The sequence below is a fragment of the Colossoma macropomum genome, unplaced genomic scaffold, assembly GCF_904425465.1.
Source record: "Colossoma macropomum unplaced genomic scaffold, Colossoma_macropomum, whole genome shotgun sequence".
NCBI classification, from domain to species: Eukaryota; Metazoa; Chordata; class Actinopteri; order Characiformes; family Serrasalmidae; genus Colossoma; species Colossoma macropomum.
In genome coordinates, this window is record NW_023494802.1 from 30603006 (window position 1) to 30621914 (window position 18909).

The 18909-nt window shown below is 40.1% G+C and overlaps 2 protein-coding genes across 3 annotated transcripts; one reads left to right on the forward strand and one right to left on the reverse strand.

Moving 5' to 3' along the window:
• The first annotated feature begins 1359 nt into the window (after positions 1 to 1359).
• On the forward strand, positions 1360 to 9423 carry gmeb2 (glucocorticoid modulatory element binding protein 2). The gene is given in 11 exon segments (XM_036592131.1): positions 1360 to 1472; positions 2730 to 2941; positions 4135 to 4211; positions 4378 to 4502; positions 4937 to 5040; positions 6202 to 6359; positions 6680 to 6745; positions 7129 to 7266; positions 7431 to 7465; positions 7467 to 7554; positions 8396 to 9423. Coding segments are annotated over 10 exon segments (1500 nt in total). The 5' UTR covers positions 1360 to 1472; positions 2730 to 2807; the 3' UTR covers positions 8971 to 9423.
• A 3260-nt stretch (positions 9424 to 12683) lies between these two features.
• On the reverse strand, positions 12684 to 17522 carry pdyn (prodynorphin). Of its 2 annotated transcripts, none has more exons than XM_036591520.1 (3): positions 17253 to 17522; positions 16031 to 16278; positions 12684 to 13431 (listed from the first exon to the last, which is right to left on the reverse strand). In XM_036591520.1, exons 2-3 carry the CDS (start codon positions 16172 to 16174, stop codon positions 12844 to 12846), a joined length of 732 nt encoding a protein of 243 aa, XP_036447413.1. In that variant the 5' UTR covers positions 16175 to 16278; positions 17253 to 17522; the 3' UTR covers positions 12684 to 12843. The 2 variants fall into 2 exon arrangements, with proteins under 2 accessions (XP_036447413.1, XP_036447412.1); XM_036591519.1 differs by having other exon boundaries at positions 16031 to 16189; positions 17253 to 17518.
• Positions 17523 to 18909: the final 1387 nt, after the last annotated feature.

Consider the following 18909-nt stretch of genomic DNA (forward strand, 5'->3'; position numbering starts at 1 on the left):
CTGTGTGTTTTGTGACTGTTGATAAAATGAGCTAAATTGTCATTGTGATCGTCTGAACGCTGAGGTGGCCAGCAACGTTAGAATATCTAGAATTTAAGCATTTGTACTGTTATATTCATAGTTTGAAGAAGAATAGAGCCTAACAATCTTCAGTTCCTATGATGATACACACTGTATGTACAAAAACGTTCCTACAGTCCTGCAGGTAACTGTTAGATTTCTCCAATAAACAGTTCACTTTTTTGGTGTAGCTACACTGATGCAAATTATTCTAAATGCATTTCTTTAAACTGTCTTTAAACTGGCCTGCTGAAAAAAGACCTTTCAAACCATTAGGTTTTAACCTGACATTTTTTTTCCTTTGCTAATGGTCCTAATGGGAATTGTTTCCTGTAGGACACCTTTAGATCCCATTAGGAAACCATCAGATCCATCTGGAATCAGACTGTTAAACCATTAGAACCCTGTACACTGATATCAACCCATCTGGAAAACACAAAATACTATTAGTTGTTATTGGTCACCATTTTTTCAGCAGCGTGGGAAATCTCACTTGAGGCTAGAGTAGGATGTGAGTGAGCATGTTTACAATCAAATGTAGAGATGGGTCATTTTTTTGTGTTGGCCAGAGTGAGTCTTTAACCATTCTTTTTTTTTTTTACATCACATCAGATTGTAAGGAATGTGAGTGGTATGGCCTGCCAGTGTTCCTCAAAACTGGCCCTGTAGGCTCACTGCCCTGCACTTTTTAGCACGTTTCCTGCTTTAACACACCTACATTAACTGCTAATGGGCCGATGAGTTACATCAGGTGTGTTGGGAGCTGGGAAAACACTACAATGTGCAGGACAGTGGGCCTCCAAGACCAGATTTGAGGAACACTAGTTTAGCCTGTATCTATGGTTTAGCCCAGTGTTTCTCAGTCCTGGTCCTGGAGGCCCACTGGCCTGCACTTTTTAGTATTTTTCCTGTTGCCAACATGGCTGATCCAACTAATCCGCTCATACACAGCGCAGTATTGATTTAAAGTGGCAAGAAAAGCTCTAAAATGTGCAGGCCAGTGGGCCTCCAGAACCAGGACTGAGAAACACTGGTTTAGCCCATATGTGGTTCAGCCTGGGGGTGCTCAGTGCTGGTCCTGAAGATCTACCACCCTGGACACTTCAGGTCCAACACACCTCGCTGTAATAGTGAGATGCTCCTGAAAGTCTTCATTACCTGAATCAGGTGCAGTAGATTAGGGCTGGAGCTAAACTCTGCTGGCTGGTAGATCTCCAGGTCCAGGACTGATCCCTCAGCGTGTAGCAGAAACACAACACATACGTCACGCTCGTTGAATTACTGCGCATGCGTAGTACTGTCAACCGGTTACGCGCTTCCTAAACAAACTCAAGTTGTTCAGGTAAACTGCTTCATATATATCAGACTCAGAGGAGGATATAATGCAGAAACTTTGCGTTTTTGGATAATTAGTAAGTCTGTGTCCACACAGGTGTTGTCTGTTGTTGGTTAAACCCATGAATTTGCCGTTTTTTCTCTTTAGTTAGCTCTTTGCTAAAGCCTGGAGCCTCGCTGGGGTAAACGGTCCGTTACTGACTCTGCTGCTCCTCAGCTTTCTGCCTGTTTACGAGCTAAAAAACAATCAAATTTGGCAAACTTTAGAGTTTAGACACGCCAGATTTATAAGCCAGCATGCTAACAAAAGCTGTGTGTTACACGGTATGAGCCAGTTTCCTGTTCAGGCGTTATGCCCAGTTTTAAACTAAACTGCAGTGTGATTCGCTGCTGTAGTGTCTGGGTTTAGGATTAATAATACTGACCTGGTAAGTCTCTGGTTTTAGGAGAGGCTGTCTGACTGGCTGATGATACAGGAGTAATGTCTCTAGCAACCACGTTAGATAACTTTACATACATTGGGAAGGCATTACTTCTCTGCTGAAAAAAATCAGAAACCATTAAAAGTCTCTCTTTTGTTCCTGGTGGTATCCAACAGTCAGTAGTGGTATTTTTGTTTTTTCCTGATGGGTTAATATCACAGTGTAAAGGGTTTTAATGGTGTAACAGGTGTTCTGGGACTGATTCCAGATGCATTTGCTGGTTTGCTAATGGGATCTAAAGGTGTCCTACGGGAAACCAGTGGTCTGTAATGGTAAGCATTAAGCCAATTCTGATTAGAAAGCAAAACCATCAGGTTTTAATCCTAATGCTTCCAGTTAAATTCTTATTTTCATCAGAGATATCTTTTGTCTGGAACTACAGATGTAAACATAGCATTTTCTTAAATATGTATGTAATATTATTGTCTTAGTAGCCAAGAAATCACTATAACTTTTAAGAACCAGCGGTGTCTCTCTAAATGTATAAACAAACATTATTATACAGTGTAACACTGCATTGACTATCCCTTTCTTTCAGTCCAAACAGGATTTGTATTTTGACAGACATGGAACATGTGAACAACTTCTGTATTGTGTACATAAAATATGTAGCCTAATTGATTCTTTTGTTTTGGATTGAATGAGAATATATGAAGTCACTTCCTCTTAATGAATTATTGCAAGATCAATATCTGTTGTGTATTACTATTTTTTTCTCCAGTTTTATACTGGCTTGTCATCTTTGACAGCAAAGCCTGCCTCCACTTACTGCTCCCAGTCTGTCCAGTTAAAACTCTCTGCTTCCTAACTAATCTCTCTGCACACAGTGACTCTCTGTATGTTCTTCCTCAGGGAAAATCTACATCTCCCCTTTTGGCTCCTGACAGCGAGAGAGAGAGGTAAAGGCCCAGTGTACATGCGGCCGCACCCATGGCCTCATCCTCCGAGGTGAACGTCCACGTGGAGGAGGTGGTGGTGGTGACGACACCGGACGGCTCAGACCCGAGTTCTTCGGGAGAAGAGGTGAAGAACATGCTGGAGACCGCAGCCCTGGAACAGGCAGAGTAAGAGACACACGTTAACCCATTAATGTGTAGATCACATTATCACACAAATTCATCAAACCATAAGGCTTTAACTTGGTCTTTTGTCACTTATCATATTAAATCTTGTCTTGTGTTGTTCTTGTTTTTATTAATGTTTTCCCACAGCCTTCTATCTAAATGTAATCTCTTTTGCCTGCCTGTAAACCATATCAGGTTTCATTGTCACCGTATACCAGTCGTCACATCATTTTCACATCCCCCTTCCAGCACTCTCATCTATTGTCGAGCAAAACTCGATAGCTGGATGAGAGACCAACAGTACTGATGTCTAGATGAGCATTTCCCACCTCCACACCTGCACAATCTTATGCAAAAGTTTGGGAACCCCTGGGCGAATGACACAGTTTGTCGATTTTCTAAGTGAAATGGTAGAGAGAACACACTTTTGCACACTGTAATACACAATTACTGTTTATTTGCTGAATTTAACATACTGAGAGGGGAAAAAACATAAAATGTGTCCTGTTCAAAAGATACGGTACATTTTAAATAACACATAAAAAGAAATTGTCCACTAAAATTAGCAGAAATATGTCACAATAATGTTTGTTCCCTGTAGTGGATGTGTAAACTTACTTTCACCTCGAAAATCAACAAAACGTGATTTGACTGGGGTGTTCAAACTTTTGTTTAGCTGTCAGTTAACTGTCACAACAGCAGTTTGGACGTTTGGGCAGCTGATGCGTCTCACTGAATTGGAGCTATGGATAAATTAATGTTTGATGTTAAAACAGCACATATGTATTTTAATGTAGTTAACCAAAAACATCAAGTCATGTTTTGTAGGTTGTGCCATCTGTTTGGTTTCTGTTGGTTTTTCTAACACGCTTGTTTAGGTGGAGATGTAAATATTAAGTAGACGCTAAGCTCTCTGTAAAGAATAGTTCATGTGGTGGAACCTGTTTTGATTTACTAACACATAAACCGAACTTAATAAACACTTGCATAACAACTAACCTACGTCTGAACTTATATACAGCTGGTGCAGCCAGCCCCTGTTCAGTACTGCTTTGTCGTATCAAGCATTCTGAGAATGGCTGTCATTAAGTTGTCTTTTTGATGCTGGATTGAATCATTATTACACTGACAATACTTGGGTCCCTTTAATCTCCGTTTAGCTAAATCGTTCGTGGCTGTGTTTGCCTGTGCAGGGTGGACATTATAGAGCAGAGCTTGGAGTCTGAATCCAGTCCCACCACCATCTCCCTGTCTAAGGAGGCAGTTCTTGGTAGGACTTGTTTTTAAACAAAGCTCTCTCAGCTCTTTGACAGCGACAAATACGATGCTGAAAACATAGCAGAGGCCAAAAAAAAAAACGCTGAATGTTTGAAAACAATAGTTAAGCCCACAATATGGAGATTGTCTTGAGTCATCTGGTGTAATCCCTCCTGCAGTGAAGCTTTCAGAAGACGTGGATGTGGAGGCTGACATTCTATACCAAATAACCTGTGGTGACAGCAAGGCTGACCTTGTGTGGAAAAAATTTGTCTGCCCTGGCATCAATGTCAAATGTGTACAGGTAAATTAAGACTTTTCACTTTTTTGATCTCTAACCACTGAGCGAACTGTGACAGATCAGGAGAGGATGTTAAAGTGTACAGAAGAAACAGCGTGTTGTGTTCAAGACAAAAAGCAGCTTCAGTATCATTCAGTATGGTTCTACAAGACAAACATCTGTATGGCTTCAATTAAAACTGAATCTTGATTATTCTGTTGTCTGAGAAAAACTGTGAAACAGCACAAGCCCTTAGCAAAAAAAAAATCCAGTTTCTGTCATAGTGGATAACAAACTGTTTGGGTGAGCAGTTGCTTTGGACAAATAAGACAGTTTTTTCTTGTTATATGAAGATGACTGGTGAGTATGACCCCTGAAATTGCTATTCTGTGTCAGGATGTGGGACCATACTGAGCTGAATAAAGCAGTCTCACTGGCTGTAATGCTTTGTGTTACAGTTCAATGATCACCTGATCAGTCCAAAAGAGTTTGTCTACCTGGCTGGAAAATCCACTCTGAAAGACTGGAAGAGGGCGATTCGCCTCAACGGGACCATGTTAAGGTATGTGACTCTGTCGATAAGTTATAGGCGTCAGAAGATGGTTTCATTTCACTCTATATTGTGTGTGACGTGGGTATTCTTTTGTGTGTATCCAGCAAAGCATACTTGTGGTAGGTGCTGCCCAAGATGTTTGTTAGTTTAATATTTTGGTGCACCATCAATGCTTTCACCTGTGTTTCCAGTATATTTCTGTCTTTTAACTAGGTAAATAGTAGGGCTCAACTGAGGAGAAAATTTTGTCAGCAAAAATTTTATATCTCCTTAAACCGAATTCTGATAACTAATGATCGGCTGATGTCATTTTATATGGCTAAAATTTAAACATACTCCAGTGGTTTTAGTTTACTGATGCTTTACTGAGCGATAGGGTGATTTTTCAGTTATGACTGTGGCTCATCATCAAATTTTGTACTTAAATAAACAGTATAAACTTGAATAATATAAATGAAAAACAACAATCCACTTATAAATAACCTCATAACTAAACATTAAAGCATAACATTAAAACACAAAAATAAATTGAACTCTCAAACAAGGGCAAATTCCTCAATGTGTTTTTCTTATATTACATTTAAAGAGACATTATAAGTGTTTTATCACCAAGTTTTTCTCAGATGCTGAGCATTAATATATCTCTATGCAACCTTTATATTGGCTGATTTTATCAGCCAAATAATATATTGGTTGGACTCTAGTAAGGAGAAAGAGAAATCTATCATAAAACATGATGAATCTTTGACTGGGTGATAAATAGCCTTTACCAGTACACAGTGATCCTGACCCACTGTGACATTGCTTTTCTGTGTTTCTAAGTATATTTTTAGTAATGTATTTGATAAATCCAAAAAAGGTTTTTGATCTTTTTTTCTTTTTTGATGTGGCACTACTTGTCAGTTCCAGCTTATCCAACTTAAGAAACACTAAATATTGTGATTTCATGTCGTATTGAGAAAATGTTTTGTGTTATTATGATATTATGTGATATTATATTTTACCATATTGCCCACCCCTAGCTGTCTTTTATATTTCATTTTGTTTATAGTATCCAGGTGCAGCAGTTCATTGTAATATATGTCTTTTGCTGGGTGTGTCAGATTATTTAGCAGAACTGTTTTGCTTTCCTGGTTTCACTGTTGACTCCTTCTCTTGGCTGACCTGCAGGAAGATCATGGACTCCGGGGAGCTTGACTTCTACCAGCACTCCAAGCTGTGCTCCAACACCTGTCGCAGCACAAAGATCGACCTGGTGGGGACGCGAGCGTCTCTCAGCAGCCAGCAGTCCACCGAGACTGTGCCAGCAACACCGTCTTCAGCTGATGGTAATGTGGCAGGATCCTCATTAGCTTAATGTATATAAATTACTATGAGCTCTTTCACGTCTCTAAGAAACCGTCCTTACTGTTGACTACACAGTAATAAAAAAAAAGGCAGTCTAGTTCATTGTCTCTGTGTAAAGGCAGTCTAGTTCATTGTCTCTGTGTAAAGGCAGTCTAGTTCATTGTCTCTTGCATAATAGTGTTTCATATAGCTTAAAACAATAGAGTTAAATGCTGAGGTATTCACAGTAGCATTATTTAAAACTAAACTGTGAACATGTATTTAGATATTGCTAATTGTACTGTGTTTTGTGCTGTTGCAGTCAATGGATCTCCAGCTACATTCTCTACAGAAGATGACAGTACAGAATGGGTTACGGCTATAGGGGGTGAGTGTGATTTTGCACTAGGATATTTGGATATGAGCCAAGGTATAATAAATAATAGTTATTGCAATAATATTAGTTTTATTAAAATCATATTTTTATTTAGATTTATATATCTGATATTTATTTTATGAAATTACTTTCACGTGTAAAGGGTTACTAAATAATTGATCCTCTTTAAGGTAAATACTTAGATTTTTGGATTACACAGTTTAGGTGTTCTGGTTGTTTTTTTGAGTTGAACTTTCATCTCGGATTCGACTGGTTTAAACCGATAATGTCAAGAAAAGGACAGTGATTAGAAAAGCCTTTACTGAGCACATCTAGAACAATAACTTTATGAGATGGAAAGATCCCATAAGCTCTCAGCTTCTTTCGTTTCTCAGAGGACACCATGACATTCTGGAGAGGTCTGAAGGACATGGGGTTGCTGGATGACATCATGGAGGATCTGCAGAAAGAGATTGAGGAAATCCTCAAAGGCATGCATGAACGTATCCAAGAATCCCCACTGCAGGTCAAAGGTCAGTGGGCTTCACCTCCTTAGTCACTGCTCTCTCTTTTTTCGAACATGTTACTTACAGAAATGTTGAGAAAATAAGCTTGTGCAGTTGGGACTTGTGTGCTACAAATGCACCATTGTCTGAGCCTTTTTTTAACTTAATCCCTTGTTTTCTGTCCTTCATAGATGCTGCTTTGCTCAACAACATTGTGCAGAACTTTGGGCATGCTGGATCTGGTGAAGAAGGTTCTGGCCAGCCACAAGAGCGAAATGGATCGCTGCAGGGAACAGTACACCCGGAGCTTAGTTGGCGAGTATTATATGATGAGAATTCCTTAATTATATTTAAGAATGTCCTAATCCATTATTTGACCCCTATCCCAATCCGACTCTCTTTAAAATTGATTATCTGACAATGCAGATCAGATCCCCTTATCCATTTGTATTTATTAAGATATTACAGTGTGTGCTTTTCAAGAAGGCTACATTAAAGGTAGTAAAACCATGTTTATGTAATATATTTTAAAACTGCTAATTAATTTTAAAATTCTACCCCTTCATTTTTACCAAGTGCACTGTTTGACACACCTTGAAAGGGGCACTATACGATTCTGGGAAAACAATTGTTGATATTTGAACTCAACACCAAAACAAATGCACCCCTCCCTTCAGTGCTCCCTCAGAAGCTCCAACCCCCAAAATTCATGGACGCGCATTGTCGAGGCCAACATGCTTTTTTAGATCATTGTGGCCATAAAACCCTTCACAAACCTTTAACCATGTTTTGACAAAATAATTGAAACTGCTGCTGCAGATATTACAAGTGGCTGTTTTCGTGTTTATTTAAGAATAGCGTGCTTGTTAACTTTTGAGAATGTCATTATTAACACCTTGTTCTTTTGTCTGCTTATGTCATCTCTGCGACAGTAGCATGAAAAGAACATAGTAAAATAGCAGTAACCTCTTTCTGTAGGACGTTTCCATAGTGCCAAAACTGAGAGACCTCAAAAACGAACAGAAATCCGTAATTATACTTGTAGTGTGTTTTTATAATAACAAGGCTTGGAATTCTACTTGATTATTGTCTTTATGTCTATGTATGAATGTGAATGTCTGTCTGTGTTTGGATGTATGTGTGCTGGTCCTTGTAGCTCTGGAGCAGCAGTGCGATGAGCACCGCAAACGTGCGAAGGAACTGAAGAGCAAATCTCAGCACCTCAACAACGTCCTCATGACCCTGACCCCCGTGGCCACGCCGCCGTCTTCCAAACGACCCCGCCTGACCCGGGCTGTCTCTGGCCCCGCCTCTGTCACAGCAGCTCTGCCCACCCAGTTTACTCTGCCCGTCACTCAGCTCACAGGATTCCCTCTGGATAAAATCCTGTCAGCCGTCGGGACCCCTGTCCCAGCACAGACGCCCCTGTTCGGTGGCTACACAGTGCTAACGTCCCCAGGTGGGACAGAACTGCAGCCTGACTCCAACCTGACTGTCCTGAGCTCCGCTGCGGTTCAGGAGGGGCCAGGGGGACCTGCCATTGTTAAAGTGGTCAGCCCCTTTCAGCTGGTCACTCTGCCTACGCTGCAGAACCTGGCCGCACCAGCAGGGGGAGCTGCAGGCAGCACTGTAGTGGCGCTGCCTGTGAGTGCAGCTGCAGTAGAGACTGTAGGGGCTCAAGCAGAAGAGACAGCAGAGAACTCAGAAGAGCAGCCCGGAGACAAGCAGTGAGAGTCCGTTAAAGTAGAGGTGATATTCCAACTAAGAAGAATCAATATCCATAATGAGAAAATGTTTTTTAGTGTAACATTGAGAACATTGAGATGCAGATATAGAAGAAATCTCACACTGCTTACAGTTTGCTGGGACTGATAAAACGATTCTATGAAAGCGCTTCTAACAAACTTGAACTCGTCAGTCTGCACAGTCCGTCATTGTTTCTGGAATGTTTTTGTTCCCAAATAAACTCTTTGTTTAAAATGCTTTTTTAAAAAAAACAGCTGCACTTTAGATTGTATTTCATGTGAATGGATCAAAACCAAACTTTTTTATTGATTGTACATATATCGCTGCTGTCGGAAGAAAACCCATATCTCCATTTTTGTCGTTTTTCAGTTTTTTCCATAATTTTCATAATTTGAAAATGCCTCTTGCCGTTTATATTGTGTGTAAATTTCATGAAGAATGGACCAAAAGAAACGGCTGAAAATGACTTGGTAATAACGTCTAATTCCACTGACTTACATTAAAAGTAAAGTAGTTTTTTCCTTTTACTGTAAAGTTACCATTTTGGAGATACAAGGTTTTCTTCTGACAACAGCGATATACAGTATATATACAGTGGGGTTCAGAAGTCTAAGACCATCTTGCAAATAAACAGAATATTTTAGAAAAAAAAAATAAAGTTATGATGAGTAAAATGAAGAAATATTCAAGATATTTGACATATGTGACAATTTCTAGGTCACCATTCAAATTTAAGCAATTTCTGAAATTGACCCTTCGTACCAAAAGTACATAAATAATCTATACATATCAAATACTAAGAAATTCTGAAGTTCATGTTAAAATTTCCTTTCCGTTTCCGTTCATGTTAAATTTGTCCTTTTCGTTCAAACTGTTACTCTGATAATAGAATTTGTAATAATTTCTATGAAATCATAAAGAAATGCAAAATAAAAGCCTTCTCTCTAGTGGTCTCAGACTTTTGGACCCCACAGAGCTTTCTTTCTCATTTTTGTCCCAATGAAGTCACTGCCAGCTCCGCCTGCTAGTTAGTTTCTCCATCCCCCGATGTTCCTAAGCTGGAAACATGACCACTTGTGTATCCTCAGAATCACATGAAGCGCCAGCAAAGCTTTTCAAACTGCTGCAAACATAAATTCATTGGACAGCTTAACGTTCTTGGAGGTGAATGCTAACTGCTAACAGACGCCTGCACTGGCTAGCACCACGTAAGTGATGAGGGGAGAGGAGTGAGGACCAGTCGACCGACCCAGAGAGAGCGAGAGGAGAGTTGCGCTCTTGGATCTGCCAATATAATGTTTTCTTACAAACATATTTTTCACAATGACATTGAGCCCATTTGTTTATGTCAGATTCAAAAGCTACAGAAACGTCTTCTGAGATGATCTGCTGTGCACAGTGTTCTTGTGTAAACACCTGTTAATATTGTTTAACATAAAAGGAGGTGCCACTCTGCTGGCTGTGCCTTGTACATTTTGAGTTATTGATGGTATAAAATTGTTTGATCGATTTCCTCTCATAAAGGAACATCATGAAAAGTCAAGGCACACAATGCTCTTAGTTGTGGTCCAGTTTCAGTTCATTTTGGGGACGTGATGCTCTGTGAATCTCGCCTAAAGCCTTTTTCTTTCACTGCAGGTGTGAAAAGGCAAAATTAAAAAGATCAGACCCTCCGGGAATTCAAGAATTCACGCCGATTCAAGCTGACTGACTGTATCTGCCAGAGCTTGTCTGATCACGGTACATTTTCTGCGATAAACATGTGAATTGCTTTCAGAGTGAAGTGTGCAGCTGCTGTGCTCTGGGCCTGGAAGCCAGATACAGCGTACACTTCTGATATCAAAGCTAAGGTGGCCACAACTATCGTGATTCTGCACGTCTGTGTGACGCTGTTCTGTGCCTTTTGTGTGCTGTAACTGCGTTCATATTACTTCAGAGTCTCAGATTTCCTGAATATTCCTGCGGTTCTTTAGTGAGTGTACATGTGGATTTATGGTTGTAGCGAATTTACATGACATCATTTTGATATAAAACTCTTAGGGACTAAAACCTGTCATGTTTTTATATCTTGAATCTGTTCTTGGTTTTCAGAGGTTCACTTATTTTGACAAATTAGGCTACATTTAAACAAATTCAATATCAGACTTCAGTCTCAAATTTCTTCTTTGCAAGCCCATTTTTATTTTTACAAAAAAAGTAAAACTCTTGCTGCAGATTTTCTAAAAATGCTGCAGCAAAATCAAGCATTTCAGTCTGCAATCTAAAAAAATGGCTGTGAAAAAAATAGTGGGACTGCAAGACATTATACATCGCTTTTTTCCCTCTAATTCATTCCCTGAATTCTAATCTTAATCTTCTTACATCAGCAAACCACTGTAGGTGAAAACAGCAGGCTGTGTGTAGGTGTGTATTGTCAATTTGAGGAGAATCACTGCCTGATTGTAAGGCAGGTCCTGATACTCTTATTTTATAACCAGGAGAATGAGGGCTTATGGGAGGACGCTCAGTATTTCAGTTTGATTCTGGGCTGGTCTTGGTTGTGGTACACTATGTATTTTTAGTATTTTTTTAGTAGTTACTTTTTAATTGTTCATAGTCAGCTTGAGTACATGTTCAACTTTTTATTTATGTTTATTATATATAGTTAAACAATTGTTCAAATTCCACTGCTCAAACTGTGCCCGGCTATAATTATGGTGAATTCTAGTTGATTATTCCAGCTTTTAATAGCATCATGTCAAGGTTTTTTAATGTTTTTTTTTCTGCTTCTGCTTTATATCAAGACTTTTTTGCCATCTAATTTTTCAAGTGCGGAAGTGTGAGCACTAAAACTGAGGTAGTAGCATTTTTCAGTGTTCTGGTCTTGTTTTTATTAACTAAAAATGCTTTATGGTGATGTCATCACACTAAAATCTGCCTCAAAAATGAATTCCCATATCAAATCTGGTTAATGCCCAAAACTTTGCACCCACTTCTGACGCTCGGTAACAAGTTGTCCTGTATTTTTAAGCAAATGTGGAGATTTGCACTTTTTTACATGTTGGTGTCCAAACAAAACACTCAGTACTCACTATTAAATAACTGTTTAAACACCACACAACACCTAAAACCGTGAAATAGCAAAATAATTATCCACTAACCCTAGAAAATCCACCCCAGAAATCTTATTCAGTGCGACTATTTTGAGTATTTTAATTTGTGCATTTTTATAAACTGAACACCCAATAACAGTTTAGACACCGCACTACTGCGACATTAATATCAACTAGACCACTCTAAAAATAACATTTTACAACGCACGTCCTATTAAAACGTGAAGCTTTATTGTTCTGTAGCAAATAAATATGAGATCACTGAGAGCAGGTTTAGTTTAAATGCATGTTGCAGTTGCGTTTCCCGGTCTCGGACGCTGGGCGGCGCTGTTGGACCAAACTGAAAAACTCAAGCGGCAGCGGCACGAAAAAAGCGCCGCTCTTGTTACCATGGAGACTGTTTATGTCAACGTTTAATACAATAATAGTTTTAAAAATGTGACTGACTCAAAAAAAACATCTTTACGTTGCGAGTTTCGGCAAACAAAGCTCGCCCTTTTATTGAGTTTTAAACAAGCACTGACTGCAGCGTGTAGCCTAACGTTACTGAAGTCGGCCTCTCGGTCGAACTTTCCGTTCCACCTTAAATTTAAGGTGGAACGGAATGTTCGACCGAGAGGCCGACTTCAGCCTCGTATTGTTTGCTAACAACAACAGGACTGTACAGAGGATATGAGGGGGGTTGGCTCCATGTTAGCAGCGAGGTTTTGGGACGCTATGAGTTCTTTTTAGGGGGGGGCAGTGTGAGTTTGTGTTCACATCGACTTCACTTTAAGAGCCCAAACTGGTCTTGGAGCGAAGGCGGCTCCTCCTCGGATCTGACTGAGATTTTGAAATGGCGCCGTAAAAAGCCCCCGTATCTCTTCTGGTTGTCCCACTTTAACTTGGGGCGGATTCTCCTCATGAAGCCGCCGTACCTCTTCTGGAGCTCCTGCTGCTGCTCCTGGCTGGCCTCCTCGTCCAGCGGCGGGCCGCCGCTCCTCCTCTTCGGCCCGAATTTCCTCCTGAAGCCGCCGTAGCGCTTCTCCAGCCGCCCGTAATCTCCCTTGTCGAGGTTGTTTCTCAGCAGCAGCTTTAAGAGCGGCTCCCTCTGCTGCTCCTCTGTCAGCCCTTTCTGCACGCCGTTCTCCCTCCACGGCCACAGCTTGTTCTTGTTCTTCTCGATTCTCTTGATGAACCCTCCGTAGCGCTTCACCAAGTTCAGCTCCGCGTCTTCATCTTCGTCCTCCTCTTCCTCGCCCTCCTCCTCCGCCTCTCCTCCCGGCCTGGTCTCCTTCAGGTCGTCTGAGAGGACCTGCAGAGCCTCCTCGCACTCCTCCGGCTGGAGAGCTCCTTCACACTCCGCAGCACAAGCCTGCACAGAAATCAGGGGGGGAGAGCAGCTTTGTTTAAAGGGGAACTCCACCGACTTTTCAAAATTTCTGCATAGTTCAATCGTTGAGAAGTAAACAGTCACTCAGAGTGGTTTGATGTGAAATGGTTCATTGAAGAGATTTACTAACAAAGTATTTAAAGGGGAACTCCACCGGTTTTTCAAAATTTCTGCATAGTTCAGTCGTTGAGATGTAAACAAAGTCACTCAGAATGGTTTGATGTGAAATGGTTCATTGCAAAACTTCACCAACAACGTATTTGGAGGGGAACTCCACCGACTTTTCAAAATTTCTGCATGGTTCAGTCGTTGCGGTGTAAAGTCATTGTCGTTCAGAGTAGTTTGATGCGAAACGGTTCATTGTAGACTCAGATTGCTTTACAGTGGTGGTGATAGGAACCAGGGGTCACAATGTCTACAACACACATTTTATTTGCTTCATAAAGCCACCAGTGAACCTACGCGTGTCTTGTTTTGCCTCACAGCGCCCAGCATGTATCCCTCCTCCATGAATGGATTAAACAAAATATGTTTTAAGCCAAAACCTGATCGCAAAACAGTGTCTCGGTCAGTAAGGAACGGAATCATAACCACTTAATGTAATAACTTTCTGTGAGGGAGCTTTTAGAGGTGGACGTCTGGTTCCTATCACCACCACTGTGAACGATTCTGACACCAAACTACTCTGAATGACTCTGTTTACATCTCAACCATCTACTTATGCAGAAATGTGGAAAAATCAGTGGACTTGCCCTTTAATATTCTGCCTTTGTGAGGGGTCGCCTCGACCTAAAGCCAGCATCTGTTGTGCTGTTTGTCGTGCAGCGCAGCGTTGCGCCCGTCAGCTTCAGCGATCTGACAGAACTCGCGACGCCGAATTGTTTTGGCGTTTTCGACCAGTGTTCTCAGTGCACTACAACACCCAGCATGCATTGCGCATGTAGTTATCGAGAATTCCCCGCTGCGGCGCTGAAGAAACGCGCTGATAGAGAGGCTAATAAATAATGAACAGGACGTTCGGCTCCCCGACTTCCTCCTGCTTTAGTCACGTAGCAGAAAAACAAAAACAAAAACAAAAAACTCGAGTCTCCGCCATGTTTGTAGTTCAAAACTTCCCCTCACTTTTAACATCACTTAAAGAGGCTTCTGCGAGGAAATGTTTTACTTCTGGTGTGAAATGTTGTGGCCCCGCTGTACGCTCTTAAAGAGGGTTCTTCAGTGGCTCTATGTAGAACCATGAATTCTATATAGAACCATTTCATGCTTAATAGGTTCTATACAGCACCAAAAGTGTTCCTCTACTGTTACAATGTCATGCTGGTAACAATAGAAGACCCCTGTTTGGTGCTATATAGAACCATTTTCAAAGAGGTTCTATATAGAACGATATACAACACATTCCCCATCAATCTGAAGAACAATTTCACCATGCAAAGAACCATTTAAGCATACAAATTATTCTGTATAAACTTATGGTTCTAAATAAAACCATTGCCTTTACTAAAGAACCCTTGAAGAACCATCTTTTTTTAAGAGAGTGGAGGCTAGTAGCTGTTTAGTGATGTTGAGCCTTTATTATTATGCCTTTGTGTGGACGGATGGAAATTACTTTTAAACTATTTTAACCAAAATCCAACAAAGCAAAGAAGATATTTTTGGGCATATATCTTCTTTGCTTTGGATGGGAATGTCTGAAAAAAAACAGGAATTAGTTTTTAACTACACTCTTAAAAAGGATGGTTCTTCAAGGGTTCTTTAGTAAAGAAAACGGTTCTATATAGAACCATGAACACTCCGAGTAAAGGGTTCTTTGCATCCTGAAAGCGTTCTTCAGATTGATGGAGAATGTGCTGTGGATGGTTTTATATAGAACCTTTTAGAAAACGGTTCTCTATAGCACCAAAAAGGGTTCTGCTATTGTTGAAAGCCTGACATGGTAACAACAGAAAAACCCTTTTGGATGCTATAAAGAAGCATTTTCTTTACTAAATAAACAAAAACAAAATAAACCAAAAATAAATAACCAAATCAGGACCTGTTAAAGGTTCTCTGTGGTTCCTGGTAGTGTAGTTTGTTATGACAGTGTAAAGGATTCTGATGGTTTAACAGGTGAGCTGTGACTGACAGCAGTTTACTGGTTTAATGGGTTTCTCTGATCAGATTTGAAACCTAATGGTTCTAATGGAATATTCTAACCATAATGGGGTGATTTTAATTAACATATTTACATAAATAAGCACGTTTGGAAAGAATTTCTTTGAGCTGGCAGTGGTGAAACGTGCGGATCGCCTTAATCAGTGGTTTCAAGGACAGAAATGTGAAGTAGGGCACTGAGCTGCGCTGTCCGCGGTGCTGAAACGCTCTACGACTGACTGCAGTCACAGATGCTGTGCAGTAAATGACCTTGTAGGCTTGCTTGCATGAATGAATGAATACATAAATAGATGAATGAATATAGAAAATGTCTAAGGCTAATCCTCAAATTCCTCATACGCTTTTCTCATCTCGGACAGTCCGTGGTCTCTGAAGAGAAGGGAGAGGGTGAGCTACAGGTGGGTGTCAACACAAAACGCAGGCTTACCAGGCGACTGAGCGGCGAGTTCAGCTCTGAGATTTGAGAGTTTTGATCTGAAATCTGTTGAACGCATCTGAGACACTGCTCAGAGCAACCAGCCTGGGACAGAGACGGCAAACTCAGCACCAGCACCAGCACATACCACTCCATTCTCCACCGGAGCTCCTGCAGTCAGAGACAAACACGAGAGGAGCAGAACAGAGGGCTTCAGTTCTCCTTCTTCCTCTCAGACTCTGACTCGGTTGGTCTTCCCTCTAAGTGAAGTCAGGGCACACTCTTAAAAAGGACTGTTCTTCAGGGGTTCTTTAGTAAAGGGAATGATTCTGTTTAGAAGTGTGAGTTCTATGTAGACCCACTTCATGTTTAAATGGTTTTTTGTACGGTAAAAAGGTTCTACAGATTGTGCTGTATATAGTTCTGTTTAGCACCAAAAAAGGTTCTGCTATTCTTATGATGTCAAGTTTGTAGCAATAGAAGAACCTTTTTGGGGCTATATAGAATGTTTTTTTAAAAAGGTTCCAGATACACTCTTAAAAAAAGGAGGTTCTTCAAAGGTTCTTTAGCAAAGAAAATTGTTCTATGTAGAACCATGCACACTCAAAGAACCTTTGGCACAATTAAAGTGTTCTTCAGACTGATGGGAAATGTTCATAAATGTGCTACAGATGGTTCTATGCAGAACCTTTTTGAAAATCGTTCTATATAGCACCCAAAAGGGATCTTCTATTGTTACAAGCTTGACAAAAAACATTTTCTGTGCTATTTAGAACCCTCTTCAAAAAGGTTCTATATAAATCCATCTGCAGAACATTCTACATCAATCTGAAGAACATTTTTAATGATGCAAAGAACCCTTTAATCATGCAAAAGGTTCTTTGAGTGTGCATGGTTCTATATAGAACAATTCTTTTTACTAAAAACACTCGAAGAACCATCTTTTTTAAGTGTGTAGAACCATAAACACACATTATCCATCAATCAGAAGAACCATTTTGCCATAAAAAGGTTCTATATAGAACTCATGGTTCTAAATAGAACCATTTCCTTTACTAAAGAACCTTTGAAGAGCTGTCTTTTTCAAGAGTGTAAGAACATGTACTTTTAATGCAATGCCTGTTATTATAAATACTACAGTCATTATGATGTTCTTGATATTATTATTATTGTTATTATTATGATCAAAAAGTACAGAACAGTAAAATAATCCCAGTATGAAACAGAGCGTTACCTTGTCACAGTCCGTGTGCTCCGGGTGTTAAATGACTTTGTTGGAGAAATCTTGCGTCTTCTTGAGCGGATGGGTCTCCCAGACCGAGTCACCGTGCAGCCATGCGCTCTGCGCTCTCCTCCTCACTTACAGCCTCTTCTTTCTTTTTATTTCAGCTGCCCACGTCCTGTCACCCACCGGCATCAGAATAAACTCTTTTATGTGGACCAATAGGATTGCCCACCTCCTCCCATCTCCTCCCATCTCCTCCCACCTCCACTCACCTCCTCCCCCACCTTTACACTCCCCTCAGGAGCTCAGATACATTTTCACGCGTCTCTGTGTCACTTCTCCATCTGCTGCATGCTAACGAAGGTCCAGTTACGCATTAAGGTGCCTGCAAAACGCATAAAGACCCATTTGGCTGCTCTGCGTCCATCACCTGTAAACATGCCGAGCCCCACTTGCGTCCTCAGCATCCTTTACTTGTTATGTGTCTTTTGTTTCCTTTTCTTGGAAATGTGTAAAAACCCATTGTGCCCCTTCGCATCCTTTACCAGTAAACACTTGAAGACAAAAGGTTCTTTTGCGCACTTTACCTTTCAATGTGTAAAGATCCATTTGAGTCATCTGCATTTTTACCTGTAAATATGCAAAGATTATTGGGTTGTTTTGCGTACCAACACCTATTTGGCTCTATTGGATGCTTTTCTTCTAAAACCTTTAAAGGCCATTTGGGGTTTTGGGCATCCTTTACCTGTAAATGTCTAAAGACAGTCGGCTCCTTTGTATCCAACATGTATGATTTGACTCACTTTATTCTGTACCTCTACGTTTTTAAAGACCCTTTTGGTCATTTGTATCCTTTACCTCAAAATGTTTAAAGACCTTTTAGGTCATTTGCATTCATCACCTGTAAAGGTTTAAGGACAATTTTAGACTTTAGCATGATTTAGCCAAAAAGTTTAAAGGACTTTTGGTCTTTTGCAACCTTCTCATGTAAAAGTTTAAATATCCTTTTGGTCTTCTGCATCTTTACCTGAAAAACCGTATTGGTCATTTGCAACTTTTAGCTGTAAGCATTAAAAGGCCATTTGGTCATTTGCATTCTTTACTGGTGAACGTTTAAAGACAATTTTAGTCTTAGCATGCTCTACCCAAAAAGTTTAAAGACCGTATTGGTAATTTGCCTGTTTTACCTGTAAACATTTAATGACCATTTTAGTCTTTAGCATTCTTAACCTCTGAAAGGTTAAAGACCATTTTGGTCTTTTACAATCTTTACCAGTAAAAATTTAAAAACATTTTAGTCTTTTGCGTCCTTTAGCTGTAATAGTTGAAAGATCATTTTTGTCATAATGACTATTTGAGTTTTTTGCATTACCTAAATTGTTAAAAGACCATTTCCTTCTTTTGCACCCTGTAACTGTAAACGTTAAAATATTTTTTTTTACATCCTTTACCTGTTAAAGTATAGAAACTCTTTACATTTTTTAGCTGTAATAGTTCAAAGGCCATTTTGGTCATTTGTATGCTTTACCCGTAAGCATTTAATGAACATTTTAGTCCTTTGCATTCTTAATTGTTAAAAGACCATTTCCTTGCATCCTGCACCTGTAAACGTTAAAAGACAGTTTGGCTTCTTTGCGTCCTTTAGGTGTAAAGACCATTTTGCTCC